At 41.5% G+C, this 26,450-nt stretch overlaps 1 protein-coding gene across 1 annotated transcript in view; it reads left to right on the plus strand.

The window, feature by feature from the left end:
* The window catches only part of xirp2b (xin actin binding repeat containing 2b), a 94,699-nt gene extending 74,475 nt beyond the window's left edge, over window positions 1-20,224 (plus strand). The window contains exons 3-9 of the mRNA XM_062069837.1: window positions 1,596-1,721; window positions 5,119-5,208; window positions 5,679-5,733; window positions 5,821-5,909; window positions 6,112-15,223; window positions 19,088-19,218; window positions 19,289-20,224. Of these exons, the coding sequence (XP_061925821.1) occupies window positions 1,596-1,721; window positions 5,119-5,208; window positions 5,679-5,733; window positions 5,821-5,909; window positions 6,112-15,223; window positions 19,088-19,179 (9,564 nt within the window). The 3' untranslated portion in view covers window positions 19,180-19,218; window positions 19,289-20,224. The remainder of the gene's footprint in view (window positions 1-1,595; window positions 1,722-5,118; window positions 5,209-5,678; window positions 5,734-5,820; window positions 5,910-6,111; window positions 15,224-19,087; window positions 19,219-19,288) is intronic.
* Window positions 20,225-26,450: the final 6,226 nt, after the last annotated feature.

The following is a 26,450-nucleotide window of genomic DNA, read 5'->3' on the forward strand; positions in this document are numbered from 1 at the left end:
CATATTTTTGCTGAAAGGATTTAGTAGAGAACATCGACGATAAAGTTCGCAACTTTTGGTCGCTGATAAAAAAAAGCCTTGCCTGTACCGGAAGTAGCGTGACGTAACAGGTTGAAGGGCTCCTCACATTTCCCCATTGTTTCCACCAGCAGCGAGAGCGATTCGGACCGAGAAAGCGACGATTACCCCATTAATTTGAGCCAGGATGAAAGATTCGTGGATGAGGAACGTAAGAGTGAAGGACTAGAGTGCAGTGCAGGACGTATCTTTTTTCGCTCTGACCGTAACTTAGGTAAAAAGGCTCATTGGATTCCACACTTTCTCCTTTTTCTATTGTGGATCACGGATTTGTATTTTAAACCACCTCGGATACTATATCCTCTTGAAAATGAGAGTTGAAAACGCGAAATGGACATTCACAGTGACTTTTATCTCCACGACAATACATCGGTGAAGCACTTTAGCTAAGGAGCTAACGTGATAGCATCGGGCTTAAATGCAGATAGAAACAAAAGAAATAAGCCCCTGACTGGAAGGATAGACAGAAGATCAACAATACTACGATCAGGAGACACCAAACCAAACACTGGACCTGTAACTACACGGTTAATGCTGTGCCGCCTGTCGAAGCCTAGCAATGCTGTTGCTAACGACGCCATTGAAACTAACTTAGCTATGGGACCTCGTCAAAGCTATGATAAAAACATTAGCGCTCCACCTACGCCAGCCCTCATCTGCTCATCATCACCCGTGCTCACCTGCGTTCCAGCGATCCACGGCGCGCTGAAGGACTTCACCCGATCATCGATGCGGTCGGCGGCTAGCGTCGGATAGCGCGTCTGCTATCCAAGTCAAAGTCCTCCTGGTTGTGTTGCTGCAGCCAGCCGCTAATACACCGATCCCACTTACAGCTTTCTTCTTTGCAGTCTCCACTGTTCATTAAACAAATTGCAAAAGATTCACCAACACAGATGTCCAGAATATTGTGGAATTTTGCGATGAAAACAGAGCTGTTTGTATTGTGATACAATGTGTCCGAATACTTCCGCTTCAACCATCGACGTCACGCGCAAACGTCATCAAATATAGACGTTTTCAACTGGAAGTTCTCCGGGAAACTTAAAATTGCACTTTATAAGTTAACCCGGCCGTATTGGCATGTGTTGCAATGTTAAGATTTCATCATTGATATATAAACTATCAGACTGGGTAGTGCGTTGTGGGTTTCAGTAGGCCTTTAAAGATAATCAAAAACAACAAGCAAAAATGTACAGAAGAGTTCAGTTTGCGCTTCAAAAAGGGCTCTTGGTCATATTGTACTGAGCAGCCAGGACACTTTCCCATGTTGCAACACACTTTTCCTTTTTGCCATTACTGGTTCTTGTTGTGTAGTTCAATAACAAAACATCACTTATATTACGATATTTGTACTACGTCAATAATTACAAATGTGAACATGGGAAGCCATGAAGGGAATTGGTAGAATCTTAGTTGACATAGCTAGAAAACCTGCTGAGTGTATTGAAACCAAACAGAAAATCAGCTTGATTTGAGGTCAAAGTGGAGACAACTAATGAAGTTCTGTGCTCCAGCAGGTCATGGAGGACTCGGAGGTCTGTTCCCTGCCTGGGGGGGTCGCCGGTGTGATGAAACAATTTGAGACCCAGGAAACTGCCACATCACATGTAAACCACTTCCATTTCCAGCACAGAAGTGTGCAGGTATTAGACGACCATTTCCCCAACTATGGCTGTGAATGCATGAGCATGAAAGAATGAGATGCTGCCATCATCAAGTCGGAGAAACATTACTGAATCCCCATGGCACTCGTTCGCTTCTACTTTCCTCTCATGCATGGTTGGCTCATGCAAAATTATCCTCATTTATTGTGAAAATGAACAGAGGGATTGTTATCTAATAGGCACCTTAACAATGTACTGTATTCTGTTTTTAAATGAGCATCTCTACATGTTGTTTGTCTTCAAACAGCTCATTATAGCGTGTAGTAAACACTCCAGCTTGGTCTTGGCATGGTCTGCCCAATAACCCTTCATCCTTGTAGTGATAACTCACAGCTGAGCCCAAGGGGAGTAGAGGTAGGAGGTGGACACCAAAGGGGATGGGGGTGGTTGGATGCAACTGTCTAGAACAGGGCTCGGCAACCCAAAATGTTGAAAGAGCCATATTGGACCACAATTAAAATGAAAAGTCTTATATAAGTGTTATAATGAAGACAACACATGATGTAAGTGTCTATAATAGTTATATTAGCCTACTATCAAAATGACTTTAAAAGTCTTATATAAGTGTTATAATAAAGGCAACACATGATGTAAGTGTCTATATTAATTATAATAGCCTACTATCAAAGGCTGACGCAAATCTTCGTTGACAGAAATGTTGTATTTTAATTTTTATTCTACACATTTTTGCAACATTGGAAATCATTAGTAAAATGGAGGCTTCTCACAGGATGAGATAACTCCTGGAAATGACTGGCTCAGTATGGCCAAAGGTATAGATATGTGTCCAAGTTAAAGGAAACGGCAGGCTGTCTTCTTCTAATAGATTTATAACGATCTTTGCAAGCTGGGTAACGTTTGCTGTGGTCTGGAACAACATGGCACACAAACAACTATCAGAAATGCAGCCAATGTAACATACAGATAATGTGTCATGAGACATGCAAATATAAATTAAATGCACAGAGGTTTTTGATTGATTGAAACTTTTATTAGTAGATTGCACAGTACAGTACATATTCCGTACAATTGACCACTAAATGGTAACACCCAAATAAGTTTTTCAACTTGTTTAAGTCGGGGTCCACGTAAATCAATTTATGGTAGAGGACATAAGTAAAGGAAATTAATTGAGTTCAATTATACGTGTAAATGAGGCATAATGATGCAATATGTACATACAGCTAGCCTTAATAGCATGTTAGCATTGATTAGCTTGCAGTCATGGATTGGCCAGATGTGCCTGATTAGCACTCCAGCAAATCAATAAAATCAACAAATCTCACCTTTGTGTATTAACGCACAGCATAAAACATTTGGTGGACAAAATGAGAAAAAGAAGGAGTGGCATAAAACACGTCTTTCTGTGGCAGCATCGGAGAAAGTTGTGCATTAGTATAATGAGTTCAATGATCGCTGAAATTAGTAGGACAAAACGATGCTTGCCAAATCCTTTCATCAGTGAAGCATGTATAACATAAACAGTGGGATTTCTAACAATTAGGAAGGTTTGTGTCATGTTTGTTCTCCTACAGAAAATATATAAAAGCAAAAAATTATATTTTGTTCTTCATCTTTTTCCATTTTAACACATCTCTAAAAGAGGTTGAGGGAGCCACTAGGGCGGGGCTAAAGAGTCGTGGGTTGCTGACCCCTAATGTAGAACAATGGTCAACGATGTATTTTGTATACAAACATAAAACTAGATGCATAGAAATGTGTGTTTGTGTTAGATAGCCTGTTATTTTCTTTTAAATAAAATATAATACACGGGAATAACTGTAAAAGTTTTTCCGCTTTACATCACCAAATGTTTGGCTTTCTTTAGAGCAGACCTGGGCATTCTGCGGCCCGCGGGCCGCATCCGGCCCTTTGTGCGTCCCTGTCCGGCCCGCGTGAGGCCAATTATAAATTACAAAATAAATTTAAAAAAGTATCTATGTCGAGTGTGCAATACAACGGTGCTGCTTTTGTTTTGAAAATCGTTATTTGTATTACTTCCGTGTGGACGTATGCGTGATTGTGAGTGAATGTGAACAACTGCAATTACAAAATAAAGTTGAAAAAACATCTATGTCCTGCGCGCAATACAACTGTGCTGCTTTTATTTTGAAAAGTATTATTTATGGGCGTGTGTCCGTGTAACCTGCGAGTGAAGGTGCACATGCAGCGACAAGTGATGCACGGTTTACACCCGAGACGCCAAAAAGAGAAAAGTTGATGAGGAATGCCGTGTTTTCAACAAGACATGAACTGCAAAGCAACGTCCCCTCACCTAAGGTGCGTGCCTGCGCATTTGCGCACTGCTCAAGCGTCTGCTGCGCGCAGCAAGTATATGCCGCGCACCAAATGAAATCCCATCTGAATTCTAAACAAAATAAACATATTTATTCTATGGAATTTTGCAATGCAACTTTGAGTGACAGTGACAACAAGCGGCCCTAATGGTGTTCGTCAACACCGTTCAATTGAACACCGTTCAATTATTGTAACGTCTATCGAGATGCTTCGAGGCCAGGAATTATATCGATCACTTTATTGAACAAAACTGTTTATATTCGGACATAACCACACCAAAAACATGAGTAAAACAATTCAATCTCGAAAAACTAGTCATTTTCTGCCGTACAAACCAGGCCAAAACCAACTTGTCATCTGTCACCAACACGCATAGCACTAAACCACTGGTGCGTTTAAGGCCACAAAAAAAGTCGGACAACTCAAACACCACACAAAGTTACACTATGACTCCTCAGTCATACGTGTGCTTATTTTACTGTCATTTATTATTAATGTTAATTTATATATATTAGTCATGGAATGCTGTTACACACACTATGTTGAAGTATTACTATTATTATTATTATTATTTATCTTACGGTATATATCAAAAATAATATTGAGCAAAATTTAATTGAAATATTGTCGATGTGGCCCTCCAGCAGTGCTCGGGTAGCTCATGCGGCCCCCGGTAAAAATTAATTGCCCACCCCTGCTTTAGAGGATTTGATGAGTGAAGTCTTGTCATGGAAGGAATGGAACTTAGAGGCAATTGTACAATTGTTTTCTTCCACAACTACCTTTAGCAAACAGCAAAAACAGCTGTTTATGTCATATGCAGTGGTGTTACTGTATTCAATGTAGCTGAAAAACTTTAATACTTATAATGACACCTATTAATGCATGTAGTGTATACTATGAAGTTGTACATGAGTGTTATTATGTGTCCAACAGCTCACCAATAATACTTTTTAAACAGTGTGTGGAGTAACCAGCGGTTGAAAATGGTTATCCGCTGACCACATGGCAAGCTGCTAGTGGTTGGTGTACCCACTGCCCATCTAACGTGCCATTGTCATTATTTTGATCATCACAGAAAATGTCAAACTCAGAGGTCTCAGTGTCAAGCGGCGGCCAACAGGTGGTCACAGGCAGTCAGCAACTACTTTCCAGCCAAGAAACAATGGTATTTCATTTTCTATCTGTCTGTTGACAGAAATACTCAATGTATTCCTGCATTGTAGTGTTATTAATGCATTCAACCGAAAATAACGCCTAATAACAAAATTGCACAGTTTTGATACAGTCAGAGATATGTTAAGTTACGGTAGTTATTGTTGAAGTTTGCAGTTTGCATTTTCAAATTGTAACTTTCAAAAGTGAGCATTATTATTTTTGCATAGGCATCATTGTTTATCTTATTTGTATACTGGATTTCAGTCGCAGAATAACTAATGATATTGTGCAATTTGTGCAATTTAGATTTTGACCTGCATGCATATGAGATCAATATCAATAACTTGATATAATACTATAAAATATAACAATACTTCACAATATCAGTATTTTTCCAGGCCAAGTAGATTATACAACGTTACCTAATTTTGTGACCCGCTCGGTAATTTCAACTATTTTATTCTTTTAAACCACACATAGGTGTCAGACAGTGACAATAACTTGGAATACAGTCATAAAGACCATGAAAATGAAGGTAAGTTATTGATTTCCATTGTTCTATAATGCTATGGCCGCTACCTAGCTAATGGAAGTGGTCGTTATTCTCTATTCTTTTGAACAGAAGAGGACTTTCCCAGGTACACAACAAAAGAACTCAGGGATCACTTTGAAAGAACCATAGAGGAGGCAGCCCCACACAAACAAATTAAGGTAATCATTTGGATTAAATGTCTTTTTTGTGTCTACATGCAGCCTAATGGAAACAAAAGAGCCGATATTTTAATTGACATATTTTTTTGTCATATTCTGTTGATTTGATGCTGTATTTGTTGGTGTTATTATTATGTAGAATAATTATGAGCTGGATTTTAAGTTATTTACTCCCAAATGTCATTTTTGCTCTTTAAATAAGATTGGACGTGACATCAATCGGTCTAAGTGGTCCTCAAATGTGAGCCAAAACAGCACAGTAACTAATGAGGTGCACCATGTGGCAGAATCAGATGAAACAATGGGAGCCATAATCGATTACGAGGACTTTCCACCACCACCACCACCAGCAGTTGAAGACGCTGATTACCTTCCACCTCCACCGCCAGATTTACTTCAAATGCCATCAGACTGTGAAAATATTCCAGCCAACAAATACTCACCTGAGCTTCAAAGACCTGCAAATCCGTCAAAAAACGTTCTTAGCAAAGATGCTTACTTAAAGCAAAAGGGCATGTCTGAGCTGAAACGTCTTTACAAGCACATTCATCCAGAGCTTCGGAGAAATATAGAGGAGGACTTTTACAATGAGTACCATGAAGCTGTGAACAACCAGCGTTACGGCCAAGAGTATATGTATGAGGAGGATGCTGATGTCACTGATGAAGAATACGAATGGGAAGAGATTCTGCCTGGTGATGTTCAGGCAAGGCGTTGGATTTTTGAAAATAAGCCACTGGATGCCATCAAGGATGAGTACCCAGATGAAGACGAAGACAACAAAAAGATTAGCGAAAAAGAAATGATTCTCGGAAAGGATGTGCGACGTACGGCGTGGATGTTCGAAACCAAAACGATGGATGAGCTGGGTCCACGTGACACCAGTTCCACAGAATATAAGTTCAACAAATTTGACAAGGGAGACGTCCGTGCTGCAGCGTGGTTGTTTGAAACCCAAACATTGGACAGTGTGAATAAAATGCACAAAGAGGAGGAGCTGACGAAAGAGATTATTTTCACAGAAGAGGATGGTAACGCCACCATTTACATGGTTGAAAATAAGTATATGGAAAGCCTGGGGCACACAGAGACCATTGACGAGAGCCACCTGCTGAGTTTGAGAATGGTGTTAGAAGAAATCGATGACGAGGTAAAAACTATCACAAGCACCTTTGACACTCGCTTTAAATGCATCATCATGGGACAGTCGAGTCAGATGTTAGAAATTAAATCAGTGCGTAAAATTGAAACCGAACTGGAAAACTCGATTGCTTCACGTTGGCTTTTTGACACTCAACCTCTCGATGTGAACAACCCCCCTTCCTCTTTGAAACTTGTGTGTAGTCTCTCCATGGAAGACAGCAACAAAGGAGACTGGGGCCGATGGTTGTTTGAAATAAAGACGTTGAATTCTCTTAATGAGTTGTACAGTGAAAATGAGCGAGTCGGAGCAGATGTGCGCAAACACTGCTTAGTGTTTGAAACCCAACCCATGGATTCTCTCAATGATGATGCCAATGCCAAACCTCAAACTGTTGAAGACATTATCGGAGGCAATGTTAGATCAGCAAGAAACTTCTTTGAAAGCAGCCCTCAAACTGAGAGGAAGAACTGCCCTGAAGTCGGAAAACTTCAAAAGACTTTAATGAATGGAGAAATAAAAGGTGACGTCAGACATCAAAAGTGGCGCTTTGAGAGTCAGCCCTTGGAGCACATTCAAGAGAAAAAGAAGGAGATAACACGTACCGTCAATATTGAAGAGGACCTCACGCAGGAAGATGGCACAAGTTGCAGGGCAGATGTTCGTAAAAACTGCTGGGTGTTTGAGACTCAGCCAATGGACACGTTAAAAGATCATTCAAACAGCCTCTCCTTGACAAAAGAGGATATCGTTGCAGGAGACGTGAAATCAGCCAGGCATTACTTCGAAACAATCCCGATTGAAGAACTTAAGGAGCTAGCAGAGGTGGGCAAACTAAAAAATAGAGATGAACTGGAAGAGGAGAGGGGAGATGTTAGACATCAAAAATGGCGTTTTGAAAGCCAACCTTTGGAGCAGATCCGAGATGAAAAGAAAGAAGTCGTCCGAACAATCGATCTGGAAGAAATTGACAAAGTGGACGTGACAAACTACAAGCAAATGTTTGAGAGCACAGAATTAAACAGATGGGATGAGTCTCAAAGGATCCTTGTGGAAGGCATCACAAATGGCTCAGTGCTATCTAACAAGAATCTGTTTGAGTCGGGGCTATCGTACGCCATGCAAGATAGCTCAGGCCACTTCCATGAGGTGAAAACTGTGCGTCACGAGGAGGTGGTGAGCGGTGACGTTACAACATACAAATGGATGTTTGAAACACGACCAATCGACCAGTTTGATGAAAGCATCGACAAATACCAACTTATTAAGGGAATGTCCAAACAGGAAATAGAATCTGGTGATGTTAAAACTGCCAAGTGGCTCTTTGAAACACAGCCTCTGGATGCCATTAAGTACTTCAGCAACATTGAAGATGAGGAAAAGGAAAGTCAAAGCCAAGACATTATGAAAGGAGATGTAAAAACGTACAAGTGGCTATTTGAGACACAACCAATGGACACCATGTATGAAAAATTGGACATGAAGAGTGAAAGTCAATGTGAAGAAATGCCAAAGGGAGATGTAAAATCATGCACGTGGCTTTTTGAGACACAGGCACTTGATACCATACATGAGACAGAGACCATACTGAAAACATGCACTGTGAATCAAGAAGACATTCAAGGAAAAGACGTAAGAACGGCGTGTTTTCTGTTCGAGGAAGAGAAACTGGAAAAACTCTCTGGGGAGGATCGTAGCGCTTTCAAGCGCATCACAGAGATTGACATTGCATCTGGAGATGTGTCAAGAAAGAAGTACATTTTTGAACACAACACATCTGACATCATGACATCAACGTCTGAGGAAGTGATGCAACATCTCAAGAGGGAACGGACAGAAGACATACAAAAAGGAAATGTTGTGACCTGCAAATGGCTCTTTGAAAACCAATCCATAGACAACATACACGAGGGGCAAGAGGACTCAGTGAGAGGCTGCACTGTAACGGACATACAAAGAGGAGACGTCGACAAGGGTCGCTTCATCTTTGAGACCTTCTCCTTGGATCAAATTAAGGTGGCAGCCTCTGAAACGGACCTGTCCACAACACAGATTGTTTGCAATGAGGAAGAGAAGGGCGATGTGAGAAATTACACCATGATGTTTGAAACTCAGCCACTTTATGCCATTCAGGACAAAGATGGTTATTACCACGAGGTCACCACTGTCACGAGCGAAGAGGTGACACGGGGAGACGTAGTTGGAACACGGTGGTTGTTTGAAACCAAACCCCTTGACGCTATTAAGGACTCAAACGAGGTTTACATCTTAAAATCAGTGACACAGGAGGATGAACAAAAAGGAGACGTGACCTCTGCAAAGTGGAGGTTTGAGACACAACCTCTGGATAGGATTTCGGAAGATGAGAAGCCGTCGATGAAGACTGTGGATGACATTCAAGGTGGCAATGTAAAGATGAATAAAGAACATTTTGAGTCTGAGACTACTTCGCAGGAGTCTGTCAGAACAGTCAACGTAAGTGAAATACAGAAAGGAGACGTCAGGACAGCCAAATGGAGATTTGAAACCCAGTCAATCGACAAAATAAGAAGTCTGAGCTCAGAAAACCTTATTGAGACTGTTAAAAAGGAGGAGGTAGAAAAGGGAGATGTGAAGCATTCCGTTTGGCTCTTTGAGAAAAATCCTCTCGACCACATCAAAGAGGTGGATGAAGACGAGGAGACACATGTCACGCAAGAGGAAATTCTCAAAGCAGATGTAAAGTCAACAACGTGGCTCTTTGAAACTACACCTTTTGATGACTTTAACGAGACGAGAACAGAGAAGACAGAAATTCTGGGCAAGAGTGTCAAGGGAACGCTTGAGAAGCTTTACAGTCAGAAAATGGTGACATCGAAAGGAATACTTATTGAATCTGATGAAATTGGCGACGTTAGGATGGCAAAATATCACCTAATGAATCAGCAAACTCCGGAGATTCAGAGAGAGGAAGTCATCAGGGGGGATTTGCAGACTATAATGATGAATCTTCTAAACAGGCAGGACAAACAGAAGCGGCAGGTGGTCATCGAGTCTGAAGAGAAGGGTCATATCAGTACAACAGTGCAGCAGCTACTCAACCAAGAGATCACTAGCAGTATTGAAAAGGAAGACATTATAAGAGGGGACATCCAGGAAGCCATACATAACCTATTTAATGAAACTGGCTCAGCCAAACATGGAATTCTCATTCAGGAGGATGAGAAAGGAGACGTTCGGATGACCATATATTCCCTTCTAAACAAACAAGACTGTGTTGATGTTGAAAAAGAAGGTGTTGTAAGAGGTGACATAAAGAGTACTTTGCAAAGACTCTCCAGCCAAGATCAGCCCGATCTGACAAAGAAGATAACCATAGATGACACTGAGAAGGGAAATGTCCATTTTTATTCCACATGTATCGAATCTGGGGCCCTCACTTATCTAAAACAGCTCCATTCAGAACCAGATGAAGAGCCGACTGACACTTTCGAGAAAGAAAAGATTATTGGAGGTGATATTGAGGGCACCAAAGTCATCCTCAGTCGCAACCAAACTCAAATCGAGCGCACAGTGGATGATATCATAGCTGGCGACGTTCATAACACGGTGAAAATTTTCATGACGGAGCCCATCTTGTCATTAGAGAGTCCCCAAAAGGAGGAGATCGTTAAAGGAAATTTGAAAGCCGCTTTGACTTCATTGTCTGAGTCAGTTAACCAGACTGTTGTTGTGGAGAAAGAGGAGGTGGTGAAAGGCAACATACCCAAAACTATGCAATGCCTGGAGAGAGCGCAAAAATGTCACAAAGAAACGGACAAGCCACATATCATTCCTGGAAATATCAAGGGAGCTCTGAAATCTCTTGAGGAATCTGTAACTTCCCGAGGAGAAGCTGCCATTGAGGATCTCGTCCCTGGAGATGTTAAAGCCACATTAAGATCTCTTGAGCTGGCCAAGAAGTCGGTGCGGGAATTGGAAAAAGAAGAAATTATGAAGGGCGATATTCACACAGCAATACAATGCCTACATGACGCGTCTGCTGATAAAAGAACATGTCAACAGGAGATAGATGTGCAGGGAGATGTCAAAAGAACAATTAAGCTTTTAATGGAGCCTCCATCTTCACCCAAAATGCAAAGGAGCTCGAGTATTGAAGAGCTGAAAGGTGGCGTCAAGATGTCAATGAAATCTTTATATGAGACACAAGAGCAAACTGAGGTAGAAAAAGAAGAAGTGGTGAAGGGTGATGTGAAAGGCACCATTAAATCACTGTTGGAAACGGCACAGCGTGAAAGTCCCAAAGTAAGACAGGGCGCCTACAGAAGAGTGCGAGTGAAACAGAGGCCTCCTGACAAGAATCTAAATGCTGAAGCACAGAGGAATATACAAAAAATTAAAACTGCTGCTTCAGCTGAAAGTCAGTCTGTCATTAACGTGACTGAAACGATTCAATCAAATTCTTGTACAGTGGAGCAGAGCAAAAAGCAATCAAAATCTGTAGTGGAGCACAAAACTATCACACAAAATCACGGCATTAAAACATTGAAAACAGACTTTTGCAATCTGAAGCCAAAAGGAATGATACGATTAAATAAAACCAACGTGGAAACCAATGTTTACACCCTGAAAGGACAGATGTCAGAGCCTGATCTGCCTCTTCCTCCACCACCTCCACCTGTGGTAGACATTGACCTTCCCCCTCCTCCTACACCTCCTCCACCCTCGGTCAACTCTGACATCGACCACCTTCCTCCTCCACCGCCACCACTTACCAATGAGCAGGACTTCCTCCCACCACCTCCACCTCAGCAAGAACTGGAAATAATTCAAGCGCAGGCAGTTAATGTCTCACCAGCGAAGGCCAAAAAGATGAGAGTCAAGAAAGTGAAAGCTCCGACCTTGTGCCCTGTGCCCAAGCTTGAGTCTAAAATAGAATCATACCACGTAGCAGGAGCGAGCAAGTCCATAATTACCTCACGCACATCAACAACAACTGAAGTCCCTCCCCAACCGGAATCACCACAGCCGCCAAGGAAAGTTTGCATTTCTCCAAAAAAATTCACTCCTCCTCCTTCCCCTCCTCCTCAAATGAGAGGGAAAGCGAGTAAATTTAACACCGCATTAATTAAAGCAGAGGAAAAGTACCGGAAGTTGAAAGACGAAAACACTCCTCCAAGCACTCCAACTCCTCCCTATATAAATAACACACTTACTGCAGGGCTTCAGATCATTACTACTGGAGATTTAAAGCAGACAAATAACTTACCCATAGTAACACAGAGCTCAGCTGTGGAGATTAATTCAGACTTCTCAACATCCAAGCAGATTGCTGTCACCAACACCATCCAGGACAACATCAGCACCAGTCAGGAAACAACACTCGCAGGGTCGACCACAATATCATCTGCCAAGCAGGAAATGGTTGCTAATGAGACCTCTAAAGGTGTCTCTTTTCAAAAGACCTCCTCTATGACTTCCATGAGACAAGAGACTAACGCAACGACAGCACAAACAATTGTCTCTGTTTCCTCCAAACTGTCAACTCAGACTGCCACCCAAGTCCTGGGTCTACCCAAAACAGGAGAAGAAACTACTGATGAGAAGAAAAATGTGGAAGGTCTGAAAGTAAAGGGATCTGAGAAATATGAAAGAAAAAAAGATGAATCAGTGGCCTTTGTTCAAAAAGTGAAACATGAAACAATTAAGCCAAATTTAAAGAAACTCCAAATGGAGACCAAGACAAAGGAGAAACCAGAATTACACAATAAAACAGAAACGTCAGAGAAAAATGCCAAGTTACTTAAATTGAGTAAATCTGATGATAAAACCACAGGTGAAGAGAAAGTTGCTGATAAATCGAAGACAACGGAAAAGGCAGACGCTACTGTGAAAATTAAAACAGCTAAAACACATCCAAAGATGCGAAAGAGTAATAAGCATGAAAAGCAGGTTGATCTGAAGACGGCAGAAGAGACGGAGACACAGGTGGGCGTGAAGCTTCCTGTTGAGGTGAAAGTAATCAATGAGTCTAAAGAGATGAAACCAGAATTAAAGCTGGAGATGAACGCAGCTAATGCTGTTGCGATAAATATAATTGACAGCCAACCAGAAACTTCAACACCATTAAAGAAGAAAAAGAAATCCAAAAAAACAAAAGGAGTTGCACAATCTGGTCAAAATAAAGACGCTGACATAGAATCAAAGGTAGCCATTTCAGAAACGTTGAATCAAACACAAGAAACAATTGCTGCTTCCCTAATGGACACAAGAGTTACAGAAGAGCACTTTCAAGTCAAGAATGAAGCGGTAAAGGCTGAAAGCAAAGGGGATTACAACTCACAGCAGAAAAAGAAACCTCAAAATCAACTTGTGGGATGTCAAAAGAAGAAAGCAGCGACAGTTGTTCAGAGCAGTGCACAGACTCAGCAGGAAGAAAGTCAAGCTGACACAAATAAAGTGTCCCTTGAGTTAGAGCAAAATGACAAGGTTAAATCAACATCAAAAGTGGAAGCTCAAAAGCAACTAGTCCCAGGCTTTTCTTCTTACATCACAGGTATCCAAACAATTTCCAAAACTGTGATCGGTACGGTGGCAGATTGCCTCACAAGCCCACATATGCTTGACAAACCAGGGCAGTCCATTGCAGAAACAACTCCAAAAGCTGATATGAAGGAAAAACATGAATGTGAGACGTTGGCTGAGTCGGCTACATGTACCAGAATATCCAAGATCAGCGTTGGTTCTACCAAAGTCCAGACCCAAACAAAGAGAGAGACCTTGCATGAGAGAAGGAACGAAGAAACAAGTCAAGTCAAGTCTATTGATTTTCGCGCACCCTCGCCATCATTGAGGACACGCCCTCCCTCGCCTACGTTTATCACCATTGAGTCTGTCCGAAGGACAGATTCCCCCCAGAGAGTCACTCCGTCACCTACGCTGCTGCACAGACCAGCCACACCTCCCCCGCCCCCACGGCGCAGCGGCGAAACCCCAACGGCACGCCTCACGAGAATTACACCCTCTCCGACGTTTGACAAAGCTGAGAATTTGGAGAGGCTGAAAGACACGACAGTGAAGCTCGCACGCGGTATCACACCACCTCCGCTAATTTCTCCACAACTGATCTGTGAAAAGAAATGTGAAATTGTGGAAACACCTTCATCATTCCATCGGCAGATCAAACTTGAGGACACCGGCCACTCAGAAGAGATGCTCTGGAAGACTTTTTCAGCAGAACCTGCAAAGATAGAAAAAGATACTTCAGAAGATCCGGAGACTTTGAATGCAAAAAACATCCAGAGTAGCTCTGAGATCAAACTTCCACTTTGTAATGATGTCCCTGAAGAGACATCTGAGCTATCATTAGCTTCAGTTAAAGAAAAAAGAGAGTTCTTTGAGGAGGCCCAAAAAGCTGAAATTAATAAAAGCTACACACGCAAGGAACCTATTGCTATTCCTGAACGGCTGGGCTCAGACCTGGAGGAAAGTGAACAGGAACATCCGCATGAAGAAAAGGCCAACCCTCCTATGGCGGACCTTGTAAAACAATTAGAATCCACAGAAACAAATATTAGAAGGGAGTTCATCCCACTTATCGATGAAGCGGAAGATTGTATCAAAGAGATAGATGAGGGAATGCCAACTTTCAATATTCTAGCAATTAGGAATGTTTTTGAAATGGACGAGCAAAGTTTGTCTTTAGATGAAGAGAAAAGGAATGATGAGGAGCCGATCTCAAGCCGACAAGAAGCACCAGCCAACACGTCAAAGCTGCAAAGTCCTCCGGAGACGCAAGGAGGCTTTGAGCAGAGCACGACCCTCCTTCCTCAGAAAAATGTGCTAGAAACTATACCCACAAATCCATCAGCACTTTCTGAAAGTAAATCCATCACAGAGCATTTCTCAAACGTTGATGGATTGGGGAGCAAGGTCACCACGACAATTGTCAATCAGCAGTCTGGCAGCGCGTCAAGACAGCCGCCGCCTTTCTCCTACGCTGACGCCGTGAAAAGGAAAGCTGTGGGGGCAAGGAGAGCACAGACTTATGACGAAGAGGCCACAGAGAACTTGCTGAAGAACTTTCATCAAACACGGACAGAAAGTGAGACGGTTTTCAAGAGTCTCGGCTGCGCCGTCTCAAAGGAGATGACATCACAGGTTGTGTCGCATCGTCAGACAAGCAGTGTCTCTGGTAAAGAACCATGAAGCATGTTCGAAAGCAAATTGATGGCATGGATGTCAAACTTGCTTGTGTTGAGCACTGGCATGTTGAGATTCTTTTTAGGAGGCTCGAGCACACTTGAGTTTAAACTTAGCCTTTCTAACAATAGCACTCTTAAATATAATGCATTTAATATTGTAACAATGCATTTTCGCAAAGTTTGAACTAAACTGGCCTGGTAGTTTAATATTGCTACAAGTCCCACAATGCACATTGTCACCTGTGGTGTGTTCCATTTGGGAATTTCTGAGTTCTTAGTCGAAAGTTACAACTGGAACGCACCTCGGGGTCCAATTTCCTAGTAGGAGAGTCCTCACCACTCCAGGGTTGGCATTAAAAGATGTCTACTTTGAGTGTAAACAGTAAAAGACACTTCTGTAATATCCGTTATAAGCACTCTTTACTAGTTTTTGTCACATTAACAATCAGCCACACGTTTTATTGTTGGACGTAGAGTACAGGCCAACAGTTAGGACACACCTTCTCATTCAATGCAATGTTTTCTTTATTTTCATGACTATTTACATTGTAGATTGCATTGTAGATTTGCACACTCTTGGCATCCTCTCGTCCATGAGCTTCAAGCACACCTGTGAAGTGAAAACCATTTCATGTGACTACCTCTTGAAGCTCATCGAGAGAATGCCAAGGGTGTGCAAAGCAGTAATCAGAGCAAAGGGTGGCTATTTTGAAGAAACTAGAATATAAAACATGTGTTCAGTTATTTCACCTTTTTTTGTTAAGTACATAACTCCACATGTGTTCATTCATAGTTTTGATGTGACAATCTACAATGTAAATAGTCATGAAAATAAAGACAGCACATTGAATGAGAAGGTGTGCACAAATGTTGGCCTGTACTGAATATGTTGAGCAAAACAGACCACCGAGACAGAATAGTACTTGGCCAAGTTTTACTAAAGCTTTAGGAGACCAGCCCTTACAACGCAACCATAGCATGACCAACAGAGGTCTAAATTCAAAGAGTCAGCTTATGTAGAGCAAAAACAGCCTCTCCTGCCCAAAAGGAAGTGCTGCTGCTACTTCAAAACAGATAAGGAACTGGCCAAAACAGCTCCAACAGCTATAATGTAAATAGTCATGAAAATTAAGAAAGGCATTGAAGGAGAAGGTGTCTAAACTTTTGGCCTGTACTGTATATGGTAATGTTAATATAGTATAACTAACCTTTTTTCATGTAATATTTGCATTTGACATTGATAGCAATGGCATCTTTATGTTCTGTCTTCAATCACTGTGTTCGAAAGTTGCAGAAGGAGCGCATATTTGTCCAGAAAATTTTTGTATTTAGATAATGAAAGGGCAAGAATAGCTTGCATGGATGTGGCCGTCTTGATTCCCGACTTCGTAACCGGAATGCTCATCGCTCAATAGAACACACCATTACTGAAGCTGTCTGGCACTCCCCTGTTGGCGCTTATGTAGTTCATGTCTGTCAATTTAAAGCGGTAGTTTTATGACATACAGAGGTATTGTGATTTGAAGCAGATTACCACATATACTTTGGTTGCAAGCTGGTTAGCAAGAGTCTATTAGCAACATAGCTATGGTTAGATGCAATTGCGCGCTGTAGGCAATGCTAAGGGATATACCCTGGTGGTGGCCATTTTAGCGGGGGGCCACTTTCCTATTTAGGGCAAAACAATACAATGCATTGTATATTGAAAATAAATCATAACCTGCTTATTTCTCAATCGATTTTAATGTTTCCTTGTCAACGTCCAAACATGTGCAATTAATACAAAACATTTGATTAAAAAAATCATTTGTATGCCTTATCTAAGAAAAGTTATTACTTGTGTCCTTGTTTGAACCGTATGGCGTTTTGTGTAACCACACTTGATGTCTTCATTTCCTTGCTGTCTTTATTACAGTAGACCATGTGACTGACGAGGTTGATTTTGAAAATATGTATACCTCACTTGATTGAGGTGAAATTGGATGAATATATTTGCGATCCAATAAAATTTGAAGTTAATATTTGTTTTTGCCAATTTCGCCATTATTGTACTAATTGCAATTGACGTTCTGTTTAGATTCTCTCCAGGTACACTGCAATACAATAAAGTCATGTTAGAATATTGGTGCACATTGGAATGATGGCATTGGTTTAGAAATGAGTAGAAAATATTTCTTAAAGAGAACATGTGATGATTTTAATTTACAAAACTCAAAAGCAGTGAAGTTGTCACGTTGTGCAAATGGTAAATAAAAACAGAATACAATGATTTGCAAATCCTTTTCAACTTATATTCAATTGAATAGACTGCAAAGACAAGATACCTAATGTTCGAACTGGAAAACTGTTATTTTTTGCAAATATTAGCTCATTTGGAATTTGATGCCTGCAGCATGTTTCAAAAAAGCTGGCAAAATTGGCAAAAAAGAGTGAGAAAGTTGAGGAATGCTCATCAAAGACTTATTTGGAACATCCCACATGTGAACAGGCTAATTGGGAACAGGTGGGTGCCATGATTGGGTATAAAAGTAGCTTCCATGAAATGCTCACTAGGGATGGGCGATACCACACCTTTAGGATTCGATACCGATACTTTTTGTTGCATTTTCATCGATACCGATACCGATACCAATAATTTCTTATTGGCAATTTTTTGTCAGTCAAAAATATTATTACTATTGTTATTATTTAAGACAAATCACAAGACAAATACAGACCATTTATACCACATTTATTATGGTGAATATATAATAAAAGTAAAATTAAAATAAATAACATAAATATGAAAAATAAATTAAATATTATATATAATAATAACTATATATTATATATAATAATAATTAAATATTAGGGCTTTCCAATTAAAAGGTCAATTCCGAATTGCAAGAAGCTGCAGTTATTTTTTAAAGTTTGTGATATAATTAGCAATTAATGAAATATGAAATAGGCTAATGTTTTCGAAATGTAAGAAATCATGTTGCAGATTAAAACCAAAATCACATTCAATCATATATTCAAGATTTTTTTGGAAAAAAATAAAACTGTAATGCAAAGATGAAGAATCTCCAAATTGTATCTCTTTCTTATCTTGTTTTAAATACTCAAGCAATTTTCAACTAACAGTAAATTCCCCCGTGTGGAAATTATTTGAATTTAGGATAATCATTTAAACGAAAATATTCAGTAAACATTACTAAGGCTGCATCGCTGTCGGCTGGCTGTGTGTGTGTTGCACGTTGACGACGCTCATTCGCTGTCTCCTGTCACGTGACTGGGCCAGCTCTATACTCTGCCAGGTACAGGGGTGTCCCAGCACATAGTAAGTTAAGTAAGTAATCAAAAACATCTGAAAGTGATGCTTGCACCCCCCACACGCCGTTTTTTGGTTTATATCGATACTTTTTTCAGAAAAGTGTTGCCAAATGAGTAGCGTGTGAGTATCGATATATCGATACCACAGGATCGATACGCACATCCCTAATGCTCACTCATTCACAAACAACGATGGGGCGAGGGTCACCACTTTGTCAACAAATGCTTGAGCAAATTGTTTAAGAACAACATTTCTCAACCAGCTATTGCAAGGAATTTACGGTCTGTAATATCATCAAAAGGTTCAGAGAATCTGGAGAAATCACTGCACGTAAGCCATGATATTACGGACCTTTGATCCCTCAGGCGGTACTGCATCAAAATCATTATATCGTTTTTGTATGACAACTAATAAGACCTTTGCATTTTGTGGGCTTTGCTTTGATTACAAAAAAAGCTAAGTTTAATAAGCATGTGCTCGTATTTAATTGGAACATGGCCAACAACAATGATTTTTATGGGGTTTTTTTATTCCCCAAAAGGCTCAGGTTCCCAAGTCAGAGCTCTGCCCGGTGTGTCGAAGGAGGGTCTATCCGATGGATGGATGGATTGTGGACAGAAAAAAGTACCATAAGTCCTGTTTCTTCTGTGAGCACTGCAAAACTAAATTAAGGTAAACCTTGCACTTTCTTCAAAAGCCACATTTCACAGCGCTAAATGAAGACAACTATTTTCTGTTGCAGCCTGGCAAAGTATGTCTCTCTCCACGGACACTTCTTCTGTCTGCACCACAACAAACAACTTCTCAAGTCCAAAGGGATGTACGATAATAGAGTAGAGCGGAGATGCAATGGATCCATCCCTGCAGACCACAAACTCGGATGGAAATACTCAACAAGTAGCTTAAGTTCCGTTGACAGGGACAAAGCAGACAGTGGTGAAAGCCCAACGACGAAAGCATTTGAAGAGAGCAAAGCGCAGGGCAGCAAGATATCTGTCGTTTGGCCGCCACAGGCTGATTCCCCAAAGAAAGCCTTTAAAATGGAGGAAGACATTCAACTTGCTAAACCACAGTGGCCCCCGCCAGACAAGTTCACCAGGCAGCAACACAGGGAGAGTGTTCCAACAAGTGTCCTTTAAATCCTTTTAAAGATGACATCATTAGGGAAATAAAGATTGAAGAAGTTGGAGTTAAAGGGCTGAATGAGATGTATGTGGTAGAAGAAAGATGCATAGTTGTGTGAGCAGCTCAGTATGTTGTAGAAGTGGGAAAGGTAGAGGAAGTAGCGGGACAAAAGGTTATGTTTCAATCATTTTCACTCATGTTAATAAATCAAATGTATTTAGTAATGGATCGACCAGAATTGTAAACAGACTCATTTTGGAGTAGTAATACTTTTCCCCACTATTAGTTGTGTTCCAATCTGAAAGTAACAGTTAAATGCTTTAAATTGTACACTCTGCAGTGCTCTCTTATATTCCTATAAAGCCAAACCATTTTTGGCACCTGGTGTGCAGACAAGCTACTAAATTATTGTTATTTATTCAGAAGCGTACATCAAGCGTACAACAAGACAGATTGCTAATAGTCATACATTTGTATCCTATTGTGAACAAAACATGTTGTTGTTTAGCTGATGATATGTGGATTTGTAGCAAATTTCCTGAATTTGTCAAGTTCGTTCAGTTAACGTTGATCTAAAAAAAATAAAATATGTAATTTTACTCTCTCATTTGTATCTTTTCTTCCTGCCTTTAAATATGAAAAATGACATTACGTCGATAATCAAGGAAGACTCTAACAGTTTACATCAACAGTAAAATATCCTGTAATTGGACACTCACTTTAAATCAATCCATCCATTTTTTACCGTATACTGTATTCCAGACCTGGACAATTATTTTGACTCGGGGGGCCAAATTTAGAGAAAAAAGTTTGTCTGGGGGCTGGTATATCTATTTTTAGGAACACTGATACACAACCTCACAATAATGTCTGATTGAAAGCTAAAAACTTTATGACAGACCGCCTTAAAAAACGGAATGGAATTTTAGTTTTTTTTTTACTGAATGTACATGAAAATAAAGAATGTGGGATTTACAATATTAACTATGAACGATAAAACACTGAATATTGACAACATTTGAACGTCACACCCCCTCTCCATCCACATATTTTACAATCAAGCGAAACTCAACAAAAATGCAACAAACACAGCAAAATATGAACGCGAGGGGTAAAATAAACCCACCTACAATATGACATATGTGATATATCACTAAGCTTTAGAACTTTGTTGTAAAAATCTCCTTCCACGTCTGTCCCTGACACCCACATTTCAGGCTCTGGAAACACTCTGTGGAAACACTCCACATCCACACTGCTTGGTACCTCGTCTGAGCTGCTGTGACTTACATTACCATAGTAACTAATCAAATGACCATAGTAACTAATTAGATGACCATAGTAACTAATTAGATGACCATAGTAACTCATTAGATGATCATAGTAACTAGTATATCATGCAAAAGCGCACATGCCAACCATTGAAATACTTAGTATAGTTCAAGACTAACAGTAATTTGAAAACATCACTGCACATCATAATAATTTTTTGGGATCTTAAAGATCCCAGAAAATGATTTGGGAATGTCCAGCAGGCCACATTGAAAAGATTAGGGGCCCCATGTGGCCCCCGGGCCTTAATTTGCCCAGGTCTGGTGTATTCTGTTTAGGGTCACGGGTAGCTGGAGCCTATCCCAGCCGACTTTGGGCAAAAGGCAGACTCCACCCTGGTCTGGTCGCCAGTAGTTTTCGCCCTCTGTTCAACTGGGAGTCCGGGGGCCAAATACGACCCGGTAATGACACCATACTGGCCCCTGAGTTTAGTTTAAAACTTGGGAGAAATTTATTTTGCAACCAATTCCTAAAAAGAATAGAATGCTCCTGTTGTACAGAGGAACTTGGACTTCTATAAACACATTGGCAGATACTTTCTTTAACATTTTAACCTTGCTAGCAAACACGGAACACCTGGAATCCAAACTTGTAATTTACTCAACTGAGGTATTCCTTAAGGCACTCCTCTTAGTCATCTTCTTTTTGGCAGTTATTATTATTTTTTGTAATTTGATTATGTAATTAAGGTGTTGCAGTCATTTGTTTACTTCTTTAGTTATATTAGTGGTGTTCCTTAAGGTTCCATTTCAGTACCTCTCTTTTTCATCATTTGGGCTACTCAACTGGTGAGGGACTCACGTTTTTGCAGCAGAGTCTTAAAAACACAAGCATGTTGTCATGGAGATGATCTTTGACTAGTATTTTGGCAAATAAGTAAAGTTAAAGCACCAATGATTGTCACACACACACTAGGTGTGGTGAAATGTGTCCTCTGCATTTGACCCATCCCCTTGTTCACCCCCTGGGAGGTGAGGGGAGCAGTGGGCAGCAGCGGTGCCGCGCCCGGGAATCCTTTTTGGTGATTTAACCCCCAATTCCAACCCTTGATGCTGAGCGCCAAGCAGGGAGGTAATGGGTCCCATTTTTATAGTCTTTGGTATGACTCTGCCGGGGTTTGAACTCACAACCTACCGATCTCAGGGCGGACACTCTAACCACTAGGCCACTGAGTAGGTGGTCCTTAAAAACAGCGGAGCGCTCCTGTAACTCAGACAATATTAACAGACCAAAATCAAATGTCAACTGGCATCCGAAATATACTAAATAAGAATAGTGGCAAAGAAAGAAGTCCAGCGGCCCGATCCTTAGATTTCTGAAAATCTGGCCTCCAAAAACAATTTAGTTGAATATCCCTGATGTCCCTCCGGCGGGACTTCTCTGCCATCCCTGTGGATGTTGGGGGGACATCGAACAGGAATGGGCAATGTTCAAAGCCTCTATTGCTAAAGCTGCAGCTGCGAGCTGTGGCCAGAAGGTCTTAGGTGCATCAAGGGGCGATAACCCTCGAACACCCTGGCGGACATGGGTGGTCAGGGAAGTCGTCCGACTGAAGAAGGAGTCCTACTGGGGTATGTTATCCCAGGGGACACCGGAGGCAGTTGCAAGGTACCGACAGGCCCGAAGAGCAGCGGCTGTGGCTGTGGACGAGGCTAAGCAGAGGGTATGGGAGCAGTTCGGGGAATCCATGGAGAAGGATAATCGGGCGGCGCCAAAGCTGTTCTGGAAGACCATACGGCACCTCAGGAGGGGGAAGCAGGGAACCATCCAAGCTGTGTACAGCAAGGATGGGACTCTGCTGACTTCAAGTGAGGAAGTCGTAGGGTGTTGGAAAGAGCACTTTGAGGAACTCCTGAACCCAACTACATCATACACACCCTCCCTGACAGGAGATGATGGGGGTTCCACGTCGATCTCTCGGGGTGAAGTCACTGAGGTAGTTAGACAACTCCACAGTGGCAAAGCTCCGTGGGTTGACGAGAACCGTCCAGAAATGCTGAAGGCTCTGGGTGTTGAGGGGCTGTCTTGGTTTATACGCCTTTTCAACAGTGCGTGGAAGTCTGGGAGAGTGCCGAGGGAGTGGCAGACCAGAGGGTGTGTGCTAATACAGGGATATAACACTACTCAGCCTCCCTGGGAAAGTTTAAGCCAAGGTACTGGAAAGGAGGGTCGAACCTCAGATTCAATGTGGATTCCGTCCTGGTCGTGGAACAACTGACCAGCTTTTTACTCTTGCGGGAATCCTGGAGAAGGCTTGGGAGTATGCCCATCCAGTCTACATGTGCTTCGTGGATTTGGAGAAGGCGTATGACCGGGTCCCCCGGGAGATCCTGTTGGAGGTGCTGAGGGAGTACGGGGTGAGGAGAACCCTGCTAAGGGCCAATCTCTGTACAACCAAAGCGAGAGTTGTGTCCGGATGTAATTTGGCTCCGTTTACAGTGGGGGTTGGTCTCCGCCAGGGCTGCGCTCTGTCACCTATCCTGTTTGTGATTTTCATGGACAGGATTTCTAGGCAGAGTCCTGACCACGGCAGAGAGGGTATACGTCTCGGGGGGCTAAAGGTTGCGTCACTGCTGTTTGCAGATGATGTGGTCCTGATGGCACCTTAGGTTCGTGACCTTCAGCTCTCACTGGATCGGTTCGCAGCCGAGTGTTCAGCGACTGGAATGAGGATCAGCATCTCCAAATCTGAGGCCATGGTCCTCAGAAGGAAACCTATGGTTTGTACAGTCCGGGTAGAGAACGAGACTCTGTCCCAGGTGGAGGAGTTTAAGTATCTCGGGGTCTTGTTCACGAGTGAGGGAAAGATGGAGAAGGAAATCAGACGGAGAATGGGAGCAGCTGGGGCAGTATTGCAGTCTCACTGCCGCACTGTTGTGACGAAACGAGAGCTGAGCCAGAAGGCAAAGCTCTCTGTCTACTGAGCTATCTACATTCCTACTCTCACCTATGGTCATGAAGTGTGGGTCATGACCGAAAGAATAAGATCGCGGATACAAGCGGCCAAAATGAGTTTCCTCAGAAGGGTGGCTGGCATCTCCCTTAGAGATAAGGTGAGAAGTTCAGTCACCCGAGAGACTCGGAGTAGAGCCGCTGCTCCTTCGCTTCGAAAGGAGCCAGCTTAGGTGGTTCGGGCATCTCGTGCGGATGCCTCACGAGCGTCTCCCTAGGGAGGTCCTCGTTGCATGTCCCACTGGGAGGAGACCCCGCGGCAGGCCAAGGACCAGATGGGGGGGATTACATCTCCTCTCTGGTCTGGGAACGTTTTGGGATTCCCCAGGAGTAAGTTGCTAATGTTGCTCTGGAGAGGGAAGTCTGGGGGTCTCTGCTGGAGCTGTTGTACCCGCGACCCGATTCCGGATAAGCGGTTGAAGATGGATGGATGGATGGATGGATCCCTGAGGGTCAGTTTCTTTTTGATATTTAGTTCCTGACCCTAACCCAACTCTACAAAACTCTTTCATTTTTTTTTTACAACACAAAAGTGTTTAGTATAGTAAACATTCAGCCAGGCCCCCCTCATAAAAAGTATTATCACATTTTTCTTATATGATGAGCAGTCTTCCTATTCCTTAGTCTTCAGTTATCATTCATTATATATTTACCGGTACATATACATAAAATACATGTATCATTAATCATTGTATCATAATGTAAATCAATACGCTCTAATCAACAATGATATGATTCAAGGGATTACATGACAACATGTCCAAGTAACTAGCTACAGTTACTTTCTCATTCAGTTTCATTTTAAAAACTTTTATTTTATTTTAATTTTTTAATTGAACAATGTACATACAAACATATATTCTCAATGTATATAAAAACCAAAGCACTTTCAACAAATCTCAACAATTTCAAACATCCATCAGGTTGAGCAAATACTGCACAGGAAAGCAAACTAAAGCAAATACAAATAGAACAGTGGTTCTTAACCTGGGTTCGATCGAACCCTAGGGGTTCGGTGAGTCGGCCTCAGGGGTTCGGCGGAGCCTCCGCCGCGGAGGTCAAGACACACCCGACTCATCGTGTAAATAAAAACTTCTCCCTATTGGCGTATTATGGATACCCCCAAACAATGTTCCCTCCAATTTTCCATATGCGTGAGCAAACGCAAAAACTGCTTGAGCATTCAGTGGAGCACATGTGAGCGATGTTAGACGTGCACATGCACTGTGGCCACACCAGCAGCACACCCGTCCCAAACCTGACTAAATAAGTTAAATGTTTTATTATTATAATCAAATGACAGCAGTCATTTCCATGAGATTATTTTCTAATATAAGTATTTTGGCCCAATTACAATGACAGTAACAAAGAATATTGTTTTTCATGAGCTGTGTACTAGTATTGTATGTGAAGTGAATTATATTTATATAGCGCTTTTCTCTAGTGACTCAAAGCACTTTTACATAGTGAAACCCAATATCTAAGTTACATTTAAACCAGTGTGGGTGGCACTGGGAGCAGGTGGGTAAAGTGTCTTGCCCAAGGACACAACAGAAGTGACTAGGATGGCGGAAGCAGGGATCGCACCTGGAACACTCAAGTTGCTGGCACGGCCACTCTACCAACCGAGCTATACCGCTCATATATATATGTCTGGGTGGGGTTCCTGCTTTGGAAATAATTTGTACCCCTTTCAGATATCGCATTTAGTTCCCACTAAAACATTCACATGTTACACAATAAGATACAAACATTGGATCATGTGTACATTACTGTAACTTTGTTTGTAAAATATATCTTTATCATTTTTTCTTTAATATAATAACATAATTTCATGGTTAATATTTATAAATTAAGAAAACATTTTTTTATTGTTCCCTAAAGAAGGGTTCGGTGAATGCGCATATGAAACTGGTGGGGTTTGGTACCTCCAACAAGGTTAAGAACCACTGAAATAGAATATAAAAATAATAACAATAAATAATAATTTAAAAAAAAAGACAAGATACAAATTCAAACAGACCAAAAAAAAGGCTAATCTAAATCACTTAAAATTTCTGCAAAAACGAAATCAATTTAAGGACTTTTGTATTTTTAATAATTTTCCAAGATTTAATTGATCATTTAAAAGTATTAAGCCAATTAGAAAATGTAGGTTTTACTGTCATAAATCGAAATTTATGTAGAACAATTTTTGCTTGGAGCATAATAATGTTGACAAACATTTCTATGTTACCATCATTTATAAATATGCCAAATGTGAAGTTTCATTTTGAAAACGAAAAGCAGAAATCATTTCATCAAAAACAAAAGGCAACATGGGACATTGTCTCACCGCTTCAACCTACCGTGCTGCCTGAGTGTGAGGGGCGGGTCATTGACGCCATTGGTCAATGGATCGAGGGGCGCATTGGCTTACACGACGATTGGTTGATGTGGGCACATGTGTGATGACGTCACCACAGTGGCGCTCACAATCATGCCTGTGTCAGCCT

This window comes from Entelurus aequoreus, linkage group LG14 (assembly GCF_033978785.1).
Source record: "Entelurus aequoreus isolate RoL-2023_Sb linkage group LG14, RoL_Eaeq_v1.1, whole genome shotgun sequence".
Lineage (NCBI taxonomy): Eukaryota > Metazoa > Chordata > Actinopteri > Syngnathiformes > Syngnathidae > Entelurus > Entelurus aequoreus.